Here is a 16,238-nt window from a genome sequence, read left to right on the forward strand (position 1 = left end):
CCAGTCTCTCCAGTGTCTTCATGATGTGAGAAGTCAGTGCAACTGGTCTGTAGTCGTTGAGGACAGAGGGGCGCCCTTTCTTTGGTACCGGGACCAGGCATGATGTCTTCCAGAGCACCGGGACTCTCTCCAAGCGCAGGCTCAGGTTGAACAGTCGCTGGAGCACTCCGCTCAGCTGATCAGCACAGGCCCTCAGAACTCTGGGACAGATGTTATCTGGTCCTGTGGCCTTACCCCCGTGCAGCCTCTTCAGCTCCTTCTTCACCTGGTCAGCTGTGATGGTCAGCCTGGCCCGGGGGATGATGCTCATAGTGCTTTCAGTGCCGGAGGTGTTAATGGCGGAGGTGTTGGAGAGTGGCAGCTGTGGGGGATGTGTGGGTGAGCAGCCGTCGGGGGTTGTAGCTGTAGGCGGCCATGTTTGTGGGGGGATGGAGGAGGTGTTGGGCAGTTGCAGCTGTGAAGGGTTAGGGAGCGTGTGGCTGTGGGGGGATGGGTGTTGCGCCACAGAGGACCCAGAATCAAACCTGTTAAAGAACTGGTTCAACTTGTTGGCCATCTCCAGGTTCCCTTCTGTTGCAACCCCAGCCTGTTTGAAGCCAGTGATCTCTCTCATGCTGCTCCATACATCTCTCACCCTATTCCTTTGCAGCTTGTCCTCTACCTTCCTCCTGTAGGCATCCTTGCTCTCTCTTAACTTCTGCTTTAGCTCCCTCTGTACACGCTTGACCTCTTCCTTATCTCCCCTCCTAAAGGCTCTCTTCTTGTCATTCAGAAGAGCCTTCAGGTCGCTGGTGATCCAGGGTTTGTTATTTGAAAAGCAGTGTACGTCTTTGGTGGGGATGGTGTTGTCTACGCAGAAGTTAATATAGTCAGTGACACAGTCCACCATGCTGTCTATGTCCTCCCCATGTGGTTCGCACAGCGCATCCCAGTTGGTGGCCTCCAAAGCACCACGTAGATCCTCCATAGCCTCCTGAGACCATCTCCTCACGGTCCTCATGGTCACATAAGTAAACATTAATACACTTTCAGGACGGAATGAGACGCATATAAGGGAAATCAGCTATCGTTCCAACCGCTGATGAAGACTATTCGTTGGAATAGGCACGCAAACCCCTCGTGTGCCAATTTACCTTAGATTGAAACACGAAGAATTTATCGACCAACTGATTCCCGTCAGTTATCCCAACACGACAGTAAGGAACCACTCTTAGATGATTATTATTACAATATATTTTATTATTATTATTATTATTATTATTATTATTATTATTAAATAACAACAATAATAGTAGTAATAATGATTAAGCAAAGTAATAGGTTGATTCCATGCTGAAAAGAGAAGAAAGAAAGAAAAACGTTTCGGCCGTGGAGCCTTCTTCAGGTGTGAGGAATGTGATGATGATTATGATGATAATGATGATGGAGAACCACTCTTGCATGATTATCATTACATGATGAGTGAATGCACTCTATAATTAATTGTTTAATTTAATTCGCTTAAAATGCCCACTTCTCTGCCGGTCTCAGGTGAGCTTTTTCTGTAGGTTGTGCGAACGTCGGTGTAGTTTTCCGACCACACGGGGGCGCGGTTTCGCTAGAAATGAGTCACTTCACTGGCTTGGTGGATGTACACGTCAGGCCTCGATACTCGCCGTCGCGTCTGGAGTACAGATCAGAAAAGCTCCTCAAGTATCAGGCGCGCTGTACGAGAAACTATTTGTTTATCTGTACAGCAAGCTAGTGCCGCACTTGAGAGGAATGTGCACTAATGAACAAGTCTTGCTCGGTAAAACTGAGGAAATCGCCGAAACGCTGATCGATAAGGTTGTCCAATGCAGCTTCACGTGGCGCCTTTTTAAAAAGAAAAACTGATCGTGTCGTAAAGCTCAATTAAAATGTGTTGGATGCAAGTAGTGGGAAATATGCTACAGCTCAAGCAGGGAGCTGCGTCAGCATGCGTAGGCTGCAAGGGAACAAGCTAAGGTCTATTCACTGCTGAAAAGAAACATAGCTTTTCGGCCAGGCATAGCATATTTTCGAAGGAACAAGTAAAGGTCTATTCCAGGCTGAAAAGTGAAGAAAAGAAAAAGTTTTCGGCTGTGGGGCCTTCTTCCTGCTTGTGCCTTCCGAAATATGCCTGGCGGGGCATGGCATCGGATTTCTTCCTGTGGCCTTGAAGCGCTAATAACGCCGCCCTTCTGTTATGGAGGTGTGAAATATCAAATTATAGTTCGGTGGGACTGAGTAAGAGAAGAAGACACCCCTGTCTGAAAAGCTGATTGTATTGTCCTCTATAAACTTGATTTATGGCCCATATGCTTCTAACTGTAATTCCTCTCAGTTCAGCTCCATGGCAGTAATTTACTCTAATCGACCTTAAAAGTGTACTTAAGTTAAGGGAATACAATAATGTTGCTTTATATAGCACGTTTTCTCTTCTGGTGAGCTGGACAAGGGATGGTCATTTTGAAACCATGTCACCTATTTCAAGCGGTTGTTTTTCTTTTCTGTAGGCAGATCTGACCTTTATTCGCCCAGTCTCGTGTTTCGAATCCCCTCGCTAAAATATATGAACGACAATTTCCGCCATCCCGAGAAAGGAAGGATGTTATTCACTCATGGTGGGCTTATCTTCCGCGTGCAATAGGGTTTAGAGGGCGGTGATAAAAGTAAGAACAGGAAACGTCCTGTTCTATAATAACGCCGGGTGGATTTATATTTAAAAAAAAACGTTCACGCTTCAGCTTTTGAAGAAACTGTGCTGCTCAGGGGCGCTGCTCATTGAAGAAATCGGCCTCACTTTAGTTATGCGCCCCTCGTAGGGTACACTTCATTCCCGCCTGTTTCCATCACCTGCCCTTCTGTGAGGGGCCTCTGTCCTGCCTGGCGGAGCGGAGAGCGCCGGCAGTCCCGGACACAGTGTTCTGCAAAGGAGTTCGGCTTCCGAGCTTTAACCGTTTAGCGAATTGCATGAACCCGCTCCAGGTGCCTACAGCTATAATACTATACTATTTATGTCTGAAATTAACTCCTTTGTTGCCGATGTGTGCATCAAACTATGGTCCAATCGGTATGAAATAACGCCGCAGCTTCATAAAATGTAACCCATCCTCTTCATGCAGTTCAGGGTCGCGGGAGAGCCGGAGCCTACCCCGGCACGCAACGGGCACAAGACGGGTTAAGGGCGGCTCCCTGATTCTGAAACCACCCCGTTCTCATTCCTGCGGAGGGGCGTGGCCACTCGGAGCCCATCCCTGAGGGGGGGGGGGGGACACGCCAATCAGCCTAGGCGGCATTTCTCTGGGTGAGCACCCCAGTCGAACCTGGGGGAACATGCAGACTCCCCACAGAGTAGTCAGGACGGAACCGCACCCGGTACCCAGTGCCGAGGCACCGCATCCCCCCTTTCCCATCTCATAGGATAACGGCATAAGAGTAGCACCTTGATTTGATTTGCGCGTCTTTACATGAGAAAGAGTACTCATTAAGAGCTGGTCCTCGGTCCCGAGCGGTCCCGAGCATTCCCGCGACCGGGTGTAGTTTAGAGTACACTGCGCTCATGATATCGCCTCGTTTTCTATGCCTTCTGCACGTCGAAGCTGAATAATAATAAGAAGAAAACTTCAAATAGGGTGCCACGGGGGTGCTGTGGCTAGCACTGCTGCCTTGCTTCGCTATGTCGATGTCTGTGTGGAGTTTGCATGGTTTCCCTTTGTTCACGCGTGTTTCCACCGGGTTCTCCCAGCCCTGGTGTGAGTCTAATAGTAATAACAATCATGCAGCGAAGAGAACCAGCCTTTACTGACAGGACTTGTCCCCGGAGCGCTGGTTTGGACGCCGGCTTTATTACACAATCGAGGTCATATCCTCATGAAAAGTCTATTGGTTGTCGCGTAGCGCCATGAAGGAACTCCGGGGTTTTTTATTTGAATTTCAATGTTATAGATTCACAATGAAGAAAAAAAATGTCTCTCACACACACGCCAAGAGAGCCGTGGAATGTGATGGAAGAGATGTAGTCGCGGCTTAATTACAGACAGAACCTGTGGTTAGGAATCACGGAGTTATCCACTCTTCGAAGCTTCGGGGGTATTAGCTGAAAACCGGCCGCCAGCTGGAGTGCTGCCAGCTAACACCATTTTTATTAGCTGCCCTTTTTCATTAAAATGTAAAAAAAAAATCGTTTTAGGTCTACCGACCCGACAGCAGCCACAGCTGCCGACTTCTGAACGGTACACAGACAGAAAGCAGGCCTGCACAGAGTGAGCCTCTATCTGAAATCATGACACCTGTGAGCTGTACGCCTTTCATCACGCCAGTCCCCTCGCAGCCGAGCTCTCTGAACGCGAATGCGTCAGCCGGATACCTGTGGTGTTTCTTCAAAACCCCTCTCGGCTCGTGAGCAGCCGACCGAGCCGAGCCGCCGGCGCGGTCCGATATGACCCCTCCGGACGGAAAGAAACGATAACAGGACCTAGTTTCACTTCACGAAGTGAGAAGGATGGGTGGGGGGCAGGTCTCTGCGAGTGCGTGCGTGTATGTTTTAGACTGAGAGAGAGAGACACTGGGAACAACACGAGAGACGTTTCTCCTTTAATACGGGCAGCGCGCGCTGGCTGGAGACTGGAAGTCGCGTCTTCTCGTGATCGCATCAGTGTGCTTCTCCCTCGCTCGCGCTGTGATCTACCTCTGGAGCAAACTTCACTCCTCGCCTCCCGGATCGCAGACATGGGTTTTTTACTTCTGTGAGGCGGAAGACGAGCCGCTTGATTTTTTCCTTGTTGTTGGTTTCTTCTTTTTTTGTAGTTTTGTTTTTTCCTTGCTGTCCCTTCGGATTGTGCGGTCCCCCCCTCAGTCTGCGTTTTCCCGATCTGTATGTGCTAAGCACGGGAATTCTGTGACCTTTGGTCGGCTGTCGGGGAGGAGATATGAAGGTGTTCTGTTGGACCTTGGTGCTTGTCAACCACTGGATCATAAGAAAGGTGAGCAATCCTTTTGAGTTACCGTTCGGTGTTCAGAAAATGATGTACGTAAAGAACAAAAAAAAGTTTGTTATGGCAAATACAATTTGGGGTGCGTGCTCAACGCCAACGGCAGAAATTGCAATCCCAGGATCAGTCTGCCAAGATGATAAAAAGGCGCATATTGCCAAAACCTTGTCACTTAGCCTCCTTCTAAAGGCGAGACCCGCGCGTTCTGATTAAACTGCGTTTTCATGAGCCCCTGTCTTAGCGCGATGCAACGGTCGGGCTCACAGGAGGCACAATTTAAGTTTGCTCGCCTTTGAGCGCAAGGAAAGTTGATCTGCACCAATAGCACATCCTGTGAGCTCCACCTGTCCGCGAGTCCCGCTTCACATACTGTTCCCCTCTCCTTCGCCGTCTGGGAAGCGGGGAGTCTCCCGTAAAGCAGTCCCAACCGCTGGAGCTGCTGCCGGGGAGTCGCCCTGTCTCGCCACGGGCGGGGTGTTCAGTCGGGGATAACGCCCGCCCGCGAAATTCCGGCGGCTCGACGGGGATGCAGTTTCGGAAGAAGGACGTGTCTGAATCTGGAAAGGGCTTTGAAAAGTTTGTTATTGTTGTTTTTTTTTTTTCCCCCTGCTTTGCGCGTGGCCAGCGGAAGCGGCGCGAGGGGGTGTTTTTCCCCGGCGTCGACCGGCTCGCTGTCGCACGCAGCGCGCGGCTCTTGAGGTTGGCGACGTGTAAATAGGTTTTCATTGACAGGCGACGATCCATCCCGCAGCCGGGTGGATATAGCGTCTTCGGTAACATGTTTGGGTTGTTAGAAATGACAGGTTCTTGCTCAAAGGAGAGGGTGAACCTTCGAGGCAGAGCTAGGCAGTTGTACCAGGCAGCTCGGCGTCTCTAAAGCGCTCTATCGCTGTTACTCGGGACTGGTTTCTGCTTAACCGGGAGTTTCATCTGTCCGCTCATTGACTTCCGCTGAAGTTCAGTGTCGCGGCAATCACGTTCATGACTGTTAAATCCGCGTTTCAACAATCACGGAGCATGTGTTCGCACGACGGCGCACACGCGGCTCACGGTTACTGACAGTTTAGTCTTTTGCAGTTACGGTTTTCTTTTTTAATTCAAGTGTCACCTGAAGCAGCAGCAACAACAACGCCAACAACAGAAAACCTATAAAGAAAAACACTACAGTATTTCTTTTTTCAGAACAGAACGCCTTTGAAAAGCTATCGAGCACATCTTATCAGCGGGAGGTCAGGGCAGGACTGGTTTGGCAGAGTTACCGAAGAACGCATTCGAGGTTCCTGTGTGAACATCCCCACACTAGAGACGCTTTCTACGTCTTAATTGCGCCATCGTCCCCAGCAATACTTGTTGAGAGCGGTATTCTTGAAAGGTCTTGCCTTAAAAGAATCCTTCAGCGGTTCCCTTCCGCGCTGGCGGAAGTTGGGAGTAGAGATCGCCGGCGGGAGAGAGACGCGCCACGGGGCCTACCCAGGTGACATGGTGGGACAGGGCCTTCTCCCTCCCTTTCAGCGGCGGCGATTTCACGGGTTGTGAGTCCTTCCAGTTCCCGAAGGACAAAAGCCTCCGCTTCCATTCCCCCCGGTGGATCCGTTTCCGTCCCGTCCGGCCATTTTTCACTTGGCCCCCTCCTCGAAACACGACGAAAAAAATAAAACAGTCCCTTTAAAACCGCAACAGGAGAGGGTGGGCTGCGGGCAAGAAGCGTGCTTTCAGCTAAGAGGGGCATCTTAGGGAATGAAACCAGACGGCTATGGTCTATTTTAGTCGCCACCGCCTGTGCCGCACAAATAAAGTTGTTTTCCAGCCAGTCCCCCCGTCTGCCTAAATGAATGTGGACACGGCCTCAGGCTTCAACGTGCCCGTCTTTAATATAACCCAGGGTGGTTAGGAGACGAAATCCGTTTTGTTCTTACGATTTTTATAAATTGTCGTGCGACACTGAAGCGATTTAACGTTAAAGAGAAGAGATGAAAGCGAACAGCACGCTGAGGGGGTCGGGTAGGGACGGAGAACTAAAATCGGCGCATCTGAACCCCGTTCTCTCCTAGTCGGTTTACTGTCTCACGCGGCAGATTATCCACGTCTCTTGAAGATGATACCTGCACGTGTCGTCCCCCTTGTCTGATTTCTTACTCAGGCCTGCAGTTAAAATAAGCCCCCCAACACACCCCGACACCTAAGCTAGGTTCCGGGGAGGCCCTGTCCAGTTAGTCTGCTTCTAAAGCCTGCGAGTTATTGATCCCTGAAGACAGCAGTCTAATCCATTAAGAGAACTCTGACCGCAGAGGACTGAAGGGTACTCGGATTTTGATCCCAAATGATCTGTCAAAGTGCCGAATTTAACAAGTCACCTGCTTAACTGAAAGCGTTGAGTCAATGTTGACCTGTAAACGCAGCTGTAGCTTTGCGGAACCGGGACTGGAGAGCCCTGGTTCACGGACTAGGCAGTTGTCAAGAATCACTCCGTTCTAAACAGTGTCGGCGAGATATTTTTTTGTTGGAGCAAAGGAGCCGGCAGCACACACACACACACACGCTGTAAGCTTTGTGGGATCGCTGGGGCTTGCGGTGTCCACTGACACCCCCGCCTCCCCCTTTTTACTGTTTTTGCGTCCTGTAGCCTTGCGGGCGGGTCGAGATCGACTGACCCCACGCGCACACACACAGCACACGCGCGTGTACAAGACCGGGCGGCCTGATCACCGCCGGAGAGCACGAGCGCGCCGGACACCAAACCCCCTCATCCTAGCGGTCTCGAGCAGGGCCGGAGAGTAACACCTGCACGCTTACGTGGCTGTTGCCATTACGTGACCCATTATCATGTTCTGTATAATTCCCCAAAGAAACATCTGTTGGTTTTTCCTTGGTGCGTTTGTTGGTGTTTTTTTTTTTTGTGTGTGGGGGAGCTGCGCGAAAAATATCAATGAGGCCCTGATAAAAAAACGAAAAAGCAAAAATACCCAATTAGGAGAAAAAAAAAGAAAGAAGGAACTATCTTATTAGGATCGGACTCCTTTACTGATACATTCTTAATGTGCAGCGTTTTGGTTTTGGAGAATCAATTAAAATGAATTATGTAAGGTGACCTGACTTCATGGGGGGCACAGCGGTTCACAGGCCCTGGTGATGCTTTTGTAATTAATTTTCATATCGTCCTTTTATCGTGTATACGATTATACCAAGTCCTTCGTTACACTTTAGGGGTGTGTGTGTCTTTCTTAGCAAGAAATTCCGGGGTAGAAAAAAAAGCTAAAGGTTAATGCAAAATGAATGCACTAGCATTACAAATAGTGAAAGGAGTTCAGGGGCAATTTTGTGTTACATTGGCGGGTATGAGCTACAGCCGCCTTTAACGTTTCTTTTTTTTCTAATATGCCTACTGTAACTCTAACCACGTTTCGCGTCATTCTGAACATTTATAGAGGGCTGTAAGCGATTCTGCGTTAAGCGCTCGGAGTGAATTCCGCTTAAAGCGCTAATCAAGCAACGCGCAACGTGCTTTCGGACGTCTGAACCGATTCTCTTTTTGTCATATTTTTGACGAGACAGGCTTGCTTTTCGATCAACAAGCAAAAAAATCGTTAACAGGAGAAACCAACGTCGCTCTAAATATCTGATCTAAAATCTCTTTAAGAATATATACTACCACACAGTTTGTAGCCGTAAAACCTGCATGTTCTTGAGGCGGGTTACGGTTATTAAACCATTCGTATTCGTATACATGTATAATTCCGTAAACAAAACAACAAGTGGAATTATTTTCCTTTGCTTGAAAAAAGTGCAGATTTCACCTTATTCTGTCAAACCTGACGCGCTGGGGCCCTGCTGAAAAATCCCGTTTTGCTATTTTTGAGCGACAACAAAGCTGTCCCCGCGTTTAAAGCGACGGGTTGACAACGCTTATTTCATAATGTCTCATTTGTTCCAGGAGAGCGGGGGACGACAGGAAACGTAAACTTTGCCGCTTCTACTTTGATGACGCTCAGGCTTGCCGAGGACTGACACGCCGTTTTTTTAAAAAAAAACATTTCTGTCTTAAACTCGTCGTGTTTAAGACTACAAGCGCGTTCAGACGGCACGGGGGCGTGTATTTATCCACTCCGCCGTTCCCGTTTCGACAACTTTCCTGGAGAAGTTACACACCGCCTTACAACTCCGCGCTCGCAAACCCCGATTTTTACTTGGAAGTGTGTAACGTTGTCTTAGCCTTTTATGCGTTATTCTGAATTCCGGGTTACAAAGTCTGTGTATCTTCACCCAGCCCTCCCTTACTGGCCGAGTATACAGTAAGTTCCTGAACTGGCCGTAGATCAAAAGAAATACACGTGTACAGGGAAAAAAACTCTCATGAATTATATATTATACACCAGCAAATAATAAAAGAAAGAACGTTAAATACAGTACTGCTCAGTTTTCTATTATGCAAACGAATATTATAAAGTTCTAATCATAAACGAGGCGCGTTCCTTGGGTTTATGAGTGAAGTCATCTTCAAGGTGGTGTGTGACGAGGTGGGGTGGGGAACGCGGTGAAAAACGCGCTCGCGCGAACGTGTTCTGGAAGCTGCGAGAACGAGTGCCGGGCCGGTCCGGCCCTGACGCCGCGAGCACGTGAAACCCCGGAAGAGACGGAAGGGGAAGTATTGGACCGTCAGATCAGAGCTGGCGATATGCCGTTAGCGAGATGCAGAGGTAATTAATGCGCCAGTGCATGAATACTTTTCGTAGAACGTCAAACACGACGTGTTTTTACAACGGCACCATAGATTTAAAAAAGGCTTATGAACCCCCCTAGACTTTTAAAAGGAACTTGCTAATGGACAAAGGAAACAGCCGCAAACATTGTCAGACACCTCACGATTCTAGATTCTGGATATGCATTATTGTTTACGTAATTATCAAAACGCCGATAAGGATGTCGAAATAAATCCGAGATTAAAAAAAAATCAGTTTGCAGACCTTGTGTTTTCCTATGTGACTTATTTCTTGACGCAGTTATCAGATGGTGAAAATAAGGCCAACAGTGTGGGCCTAATGCAAAAAACGCCCAGAGAAGAGGGCTCCTCTAGCGCGCTCTGTCCATAGCCGGTGGTGCTGAATTTGTAGGTCCTCGCGGAACACAAAACCGCAGGGAAGGAATAAACACTTCGATTCGCTGTCGTAGTTTTAAACGTATCTCAACTGCGTCACGTAATTAACACTTTAGAAGCAAGCAGAATAAAATAAATCACCATTACACGCGTTATTCATGGAGGTTATTCCGTTTTTTTTATTTCTCGCAAAGTACTGTACGTCCGCCCGCTATAAATTCACAAAGGTCTGATCTTTGCTATAGATATGTGTTTTTCGTTTACTTTTGGATACCTTTTTTTCCGACCTTGTTCTGAATAAACACATTTTAATAACTGTCTCTACATCTGCAGACTCTCAGTAAAATCATTTTACTGAAGCAGACCTAAACAAGACTTATAGATAACCTCTTTATGGATATCTAACCCATACTCTCCAAGAAAAAATGAACCCTGGTCCCTCTTACGTAGCTCATTGACAGAATACTCTACACGACGTCACAGTGTCGCAATCGTTACTGTACGCTTGGGCACGCGTTGCCAGTTCAGCTTCAGGGGGACGGAATTGAAAGAGCGGCACGACTGCAGACGAGCCTGGCGGGGGGCCGTCATTTCGAAACCTGAATTAAGCCTAAGCGCGAGTGAGCTGCACATCTGAGAGGGTATCGAGGAAGACGTTGATCACAGAACGTCATCCAGCCGTTTCTTGAAAGAAGTCAGCCTCTCGGCTTCAACAACATGGCTGGGCAGTTTGTTCCACACCCCCACCACCCTTAGTGTAAGAAATGTGCCTCCTATTCTCTGTGTTAAATGCATGGTCCTTCAGCCCCATTCTGAGGGATATTGAGAAGGGTTCTTATGCTTTAATTTAAAGAAAAAAATCGATACTTCAAACAAATGAACCGATATACTGTACATACAGATTCTGTGTTTTTTTTTTTAGTTCCTCAGTGCCGTGCATAGTGCCCTTCATTGCTTATGAAGACCAGTTATTCTGTTTAAAAAGCTATAGATCCCATTGTACTTGAGCAAATAATAAAATGATTTTATAGCTTCCAAACTTAATACTGGGCGTACATACGAAACGCTTGAATGCACTACAGTGTTGTGTGTCCTCTCAAATTTATCATCCATCTGCTTCACGGATTATCACGAACTGCGGGAGAAATCGAACAATTTCGGCTGTCAACGTATCTTAACGGACGCTTTTTCAGACAAGAAGCACAGACAGCCTTTACAGCGATAGTGAAATACTACATGGAGTGAAACATCACCTGCACCAGAAGTCTGTTTCTAGACAAGAAAACTACTTTATCGCTAATGAGAGCCTCAGTCAGCAGCTGATTGAGATGTGCTGGATTAAAGAAGAGAGGTTTTTTATGTTTGTCACTGTTCACAAAAAATGCCACAACGAATAAAACTGTAAAAACCGAAAAAGTATAAAAAGCAGTTTTGTTCTAAGCTTGGCTGTCTCTCTCAGAGTGACAGGGCAAGGAAGACCTATTGTCTTATAGTCTGTGCTGCATGCCGACATCACCAAAAATATTTCCGTATCTGCCTGATACAATCCCTTTATCACACAGCAAGAATGCCATCCTCTTATCTCTGGGGCTTTAAAACGATTGCATCACATTAATTGCTGTTTCTCTTTTGTGTGTGTGTGTGTGTGTTTGTGTGTGTGTAAGAAATGAAATACTCCTTCTACTGTCTCTCATCATGTGTTATATCTGCAAAGCCTCTGTCTCCTCTTCCTCCTCACGACAAGAGCGCTCTGAGCAATTCTGATTAAAATACTAATGTATGGATGTGGCTGAAAAAAAACTGAAAGAGAAGTTTGATGTTTCGGTGTTGGAATTAGATCAAACACTCAGTGGCTGGAGAGCTGTTAAATGCTACTGTATGTGGAGATTTGTAAGTGGTGATAATTCAACCACAGTCATTCTCAAGGCTGGAGGGCAAAGACAGGCCTTGCTTCAGTGTTAATTATCTTTATATAATAATATAATTACAGGCAGCAAAACCATTGGCTACAGCCTTGTAATGGAGTAAGTTGGAGTTATGGGGGCAATTACACTGCCATAAAAGGGATGGATTGAGTTTGCTCTCTCTGTTTGGACCTCAGACCCCTGACAGCTCTGTTCTGGAGCTCTGTCTCAGTGCCTGAGCTCGACAGTGGCGTTGGTGGTGGCGGGGTGGGCTGCGGATCTTGGGGCGCAGGTCAAAGGCTTGGGAAACTGGTGGTGGGCGCAGGGAAAGGGGGTTTTGATGAGGCCGATCAGGGCAGACGAGGGTTCTGTTGTCAGCAATGCGAGAGTGGAGCCAGTCTGCATTGGACGTGAACGTCCTGTTCCTCGGGGTGTCCGTTGGCATAAACCTGCAAGATGGGCAAACCTGATTGTGTGGAGGGCAGGACTCGTGGCTCTAAAACTGCCTCCACAGCCAAGCCCTGGACATTGAGCTTCACAAGAAATTAGCACACTGGAAGCGTTAAGTTCCTTATAGTATACAGTATGAGACTGGTAGGTGAGGTCGTTTGAAAACTCTCCAGTATAAGCCAGAAGGCTCTTTTATTTTTATCTTTTATTTTCATTTCCTCGTGGCCCAGGGGTCATGCTCCACCTACAGCCGGTCCAGGTCAGTGTTGGGCCTTGGACTGACAGTCTAGGCTTGAAAAAAGAAAATAAAACAGAATAAACATCATCATTTCTGACAGTAGCATAGTTTTCAAATCGTCCAACCATCCATTGTGTAACTGCTCAATCCAATTCAAGGTCACGGGGGAGTTGTAGACTATCTTAGCAAGCAAAAGGCACAAGGCACAGAACACCCTGGGCAGGAGGTCAGTCCATCACAGGGCCGACAGACACAAACACACCAGGGCCAGTTTGCCTAGAAGCCAGTTAGCATTTCTTTGAATTCTGGGAGGAAACGTGGGCACCTGGAGAAAAACCCATATAAACACATGGAGAACATGCAAACTCCACACAGACAGCACACCAGGTCTGGAATTGAACCCAGGGCCCCAGTGCTGTGAGGCAGCAATGCTTACCACTGAACTTCCATTTTTCAAATGATGGAGCTAATTGTTGATATAAGGTGGGTTCTATTTCATTATTTTTTTGCTAATTGTTTTGTTTGAGAGTGTGCAGTGGCCCACGAGGCTGGCGGAGGGAGGCAGGTGCTGCTCGTGATTTATTTTATGTCCCCAACACCAGACCTGACACTGCTAGGGTCACTGCCGCCTTGTCTCTACTGCTGCACCCGGCGGGGCGAAGACAATATTTTATTTCGTTTAGGTCTGTGCATTCTTATTCAAATTGGATTTGCCTATGATATTATTTTGGATGTATGACGGTGCATATATACTGTATATATTAATTGTAAACAAAAGTATTTTCTCTGTGTTTTAGTCTTTTTATTAATCTTTGCCAAATCTGGCTGCTCATTTGGGGTAATTTAATCTCATTATCATACCGGAGTAATTATTGATTTCATTACGGTAGATAAAGGATAATTTCAGGCTTTTGCAGGTGTAATAGATCTTCAAGGGCTTGCAAACACTTGTCTGAAGCAGCTTTTTCTAGCGGCAAACTGGTTCAATCTTGTTACCAGTTACTAGGGCCAGTAGCTCACAAAAATCATATATATTTTTAAATTCTAAATTATACTCCACCATGCCTGTGCATTGTAAGGGGCAATGAAGCCAGATACGCTTTTGCCACTCAATGTGAATTTGATGATGAGAAACGCAGAACCTTTGAAAACCATTGTGTTGGGTAAACAAGGTTATTGAACTGCGGATCATCCAGAGAAGGAGCTTAAGTAACGGAGACAGAACATTTCAAGATGGAAGAAGGTCGAATTCTGCCCTCACACTTCTGCTCTCCTACTCGCTGGCTGCCCACACCTGTTCTAGCCCCTCCCCCCTCCCCACCTCCACCCCATCTTCACTGTCGCCGCACCCTCCCTGGCTCATTCCTCGACACTCAGGGGGGCTGGGATAGCGCCCGTCTTCGGCCATTTCCTCAGCCAGGCGAGCTCACGCCAAAATCTGAAGCACGCCCACTCCCTTTATATGCGTCGGCCCGGTTTGTCGTTCTCAGAATTCGGCCCGAACTCCGGGAACCCTGGGTTGTTATTGTGCTGGTTACAGTGGAGCAAAACCCCTGTGTTACTTCCCCAGGGAGGCAGCGGAAGCACAGGCTGCTGGGGCGCCCGTGGCCAGTCCAATCACAGGGTCACTCACAGCGCCGATAACCCCACGGGCGAGGAGATTTCATCGGGCACCGAGCTAGGCCTGCTCCCTCGGATCAGCTGCGCAGACGCCAGCTCTGTTTCCACATGGATCTTTGCTGCTCTGCAAAAAGAAAAAAAAAATCCGGCAACAGAAACGCTAGATTACTCACTAAGACCTGTGCTCCAGCCATCTGTATTATTTCACGTCCCGGCCTTGGCTAGCTGCTGTCTGGGCCTCGCCGTACGTGCTATTGACTTTCTTTTCCTTTCGGTAACCACTGCCGAGAATCAATCAATGATTTTAAAATGACTTTTATTTACTTGAGCGGAGCTGGTGAAAAGGAACATAATATCAGGTTTATTATTAGGTTGTTGTTGTTTTTTTCAGTAACACCTGGTCAATTGCATCACCTTGTGTCCCCAACATCAATTAATACCTGTGCTTTTCAACTCCTTGCTCTTTGAGTGTGTTTTTGGCAGGAGCTTATTTTGCGACTCAGTTCAGCAGCTAAAGTGGTTGGTCGGTTGGCATTTTGTTTTATTTTTTTGCCTCCATCTTCCCTCTACCTTGTCGTTCTGGGGCTGTTCCTTTCAAACGCTGTTGTGACTGTTCAACCACTAGGTGGCAGCAGTGGTTAATTAGGCCAGGGATTATTTTAAAATAGCTGGATGACTCTCAGGGTGGTGCAGTGATTAGCATTGCTGTCTGGCTGAACAGGGGCACTGGGTTCTAGACCTGGGGTGCTGTCTGTGTGGAGTTTGCATGTTCTCATGGGTTTCCTTTGGGTGCGCCAGTTTCCTCCCACAGTCCAAAGACATGCTGGTGGGTTAATTGGCTTCTGGGAAAATTGTCCCTGGTAGGAGCATGTGAGGTTCTGTGTCTGTGTGTGCCCTGCGATGGACTGGCTTCCCGCCCAGGGTGCATCCTGCTTTGTGCCCACTGCTTCCTGGGACAGGCTCCAGGTCCTGCGTTATTATCCTAGATCGGGTAAGCTGTTATTGGAATTGTTGGGATGATGAAAGGCTCTCCCCAAGACCGCACATCTGCCTGTACCCTCTCTTTCCCCGCACTGCCAGCCCACGTGACGTAACTCTGCAGATCCTGGCTGTGGCAAACTGTTCCCCTCCCAGGAGCACAACTGCCACAGCAGAAGTTTGCATTTCCTTGGGCTTTCTTTGTGTTCTTCCACTGTGTCGTTTAGCCACTTCTAGTGCTAGTTTGGACTGTAGCTAGGGAGGTGAGGGACACCAAGGGCAGATGGGAGGAATGTTTAGTTTTTTTTTAATTAGTGCAGACTAGCCTTTGTACTGCAACTCCAGTATCATGGCTTCATCTCACAGGTGAATGGCTGGAGCTGAATCAAGCAGCAGAGAAAACAATTAAAATTCCGCCTGCATAGCGGTCTGATCCATCTCGGGTTTTGCGCCTGGTGGTGGGTATTCCATATCTTGCTACTTTAGTCTCAGTCAGATAGCACACCAGGACATACGGTGCTAGAAAAATAGGAAGCACATTGCTGCTGTTCTTCATCTTTGCTGTTCTCATGCCTACAATTAGTAAACTCTGGAATGGATCAAATTGATGTGCATTAGGAGTCACCTCATGCCTCATGTGCACCTCTGGGTTAATTTCCTGATTTTGCTGTCAGGCTATATCACCTTTACTGCTCGCTAGCCCACGGCGAAAAGAGAACAGTGCTGAGCTAGATTCTAGGAGGAATTGAGCTGACCTGCTGGCTGCTGTCCCTGTCAAAATCCTTGTAATACTGTGCCTTTCTGCACAAGAGCCTGCCACCTCCCACATGCTGCAGAATTTAGCACAGCCTGTTAATAAGTTAAACTCATGTCCAGATCTCACAGAACCTGTCTCGCTGGACAAAATGTTATTTCGAAAACAAAAACGAATTCCCCTTGAAAGGCAAAGGCTACTTGGCACT

General features: G+C 47.6%; 1 protein-coding gene across 1 annotated transcript in view; it reads left to right on the forward strand.

The window, feature by feature from the left end:
• Window positions 1–4,235: 4,235 nt before the first annotated feature.
• nxph4 (neurexophilin 4) overlaps window positions 4,236–16,238 on the forward strand; it is a 58,273-nt gene continuing 46,270 nt past the window's right edge. The window contains exon 1 of the mRNA XM_088633609.1: window positions 4,236–4,985. Within this exon, the coding sequence (XP_088489735.1) occupies window positions 4,932–4,985 (54 nt within the window). The 5' untranslated portion in view covers window positions 4,236–4,931. The remainder of the gene's footprint in view (window positions 4,986–16,238) is intronic.

This window comes from Lepisosteus platostomus, chromosome 1 (genome assembly GCF_059453375.1).
Source record: "Lepisosteus platostomus isolate fLepPlt1 chromosome 1, fLepPlt1.hap1, whole genome shotgun sequence".
Lineage (NCBI taxonomy): Eukaryota > Metazoa > Chordata > Actinopteri > Semionotiformes > Lepisosteidae > Lepisosteus > Lepisosteus platostomus.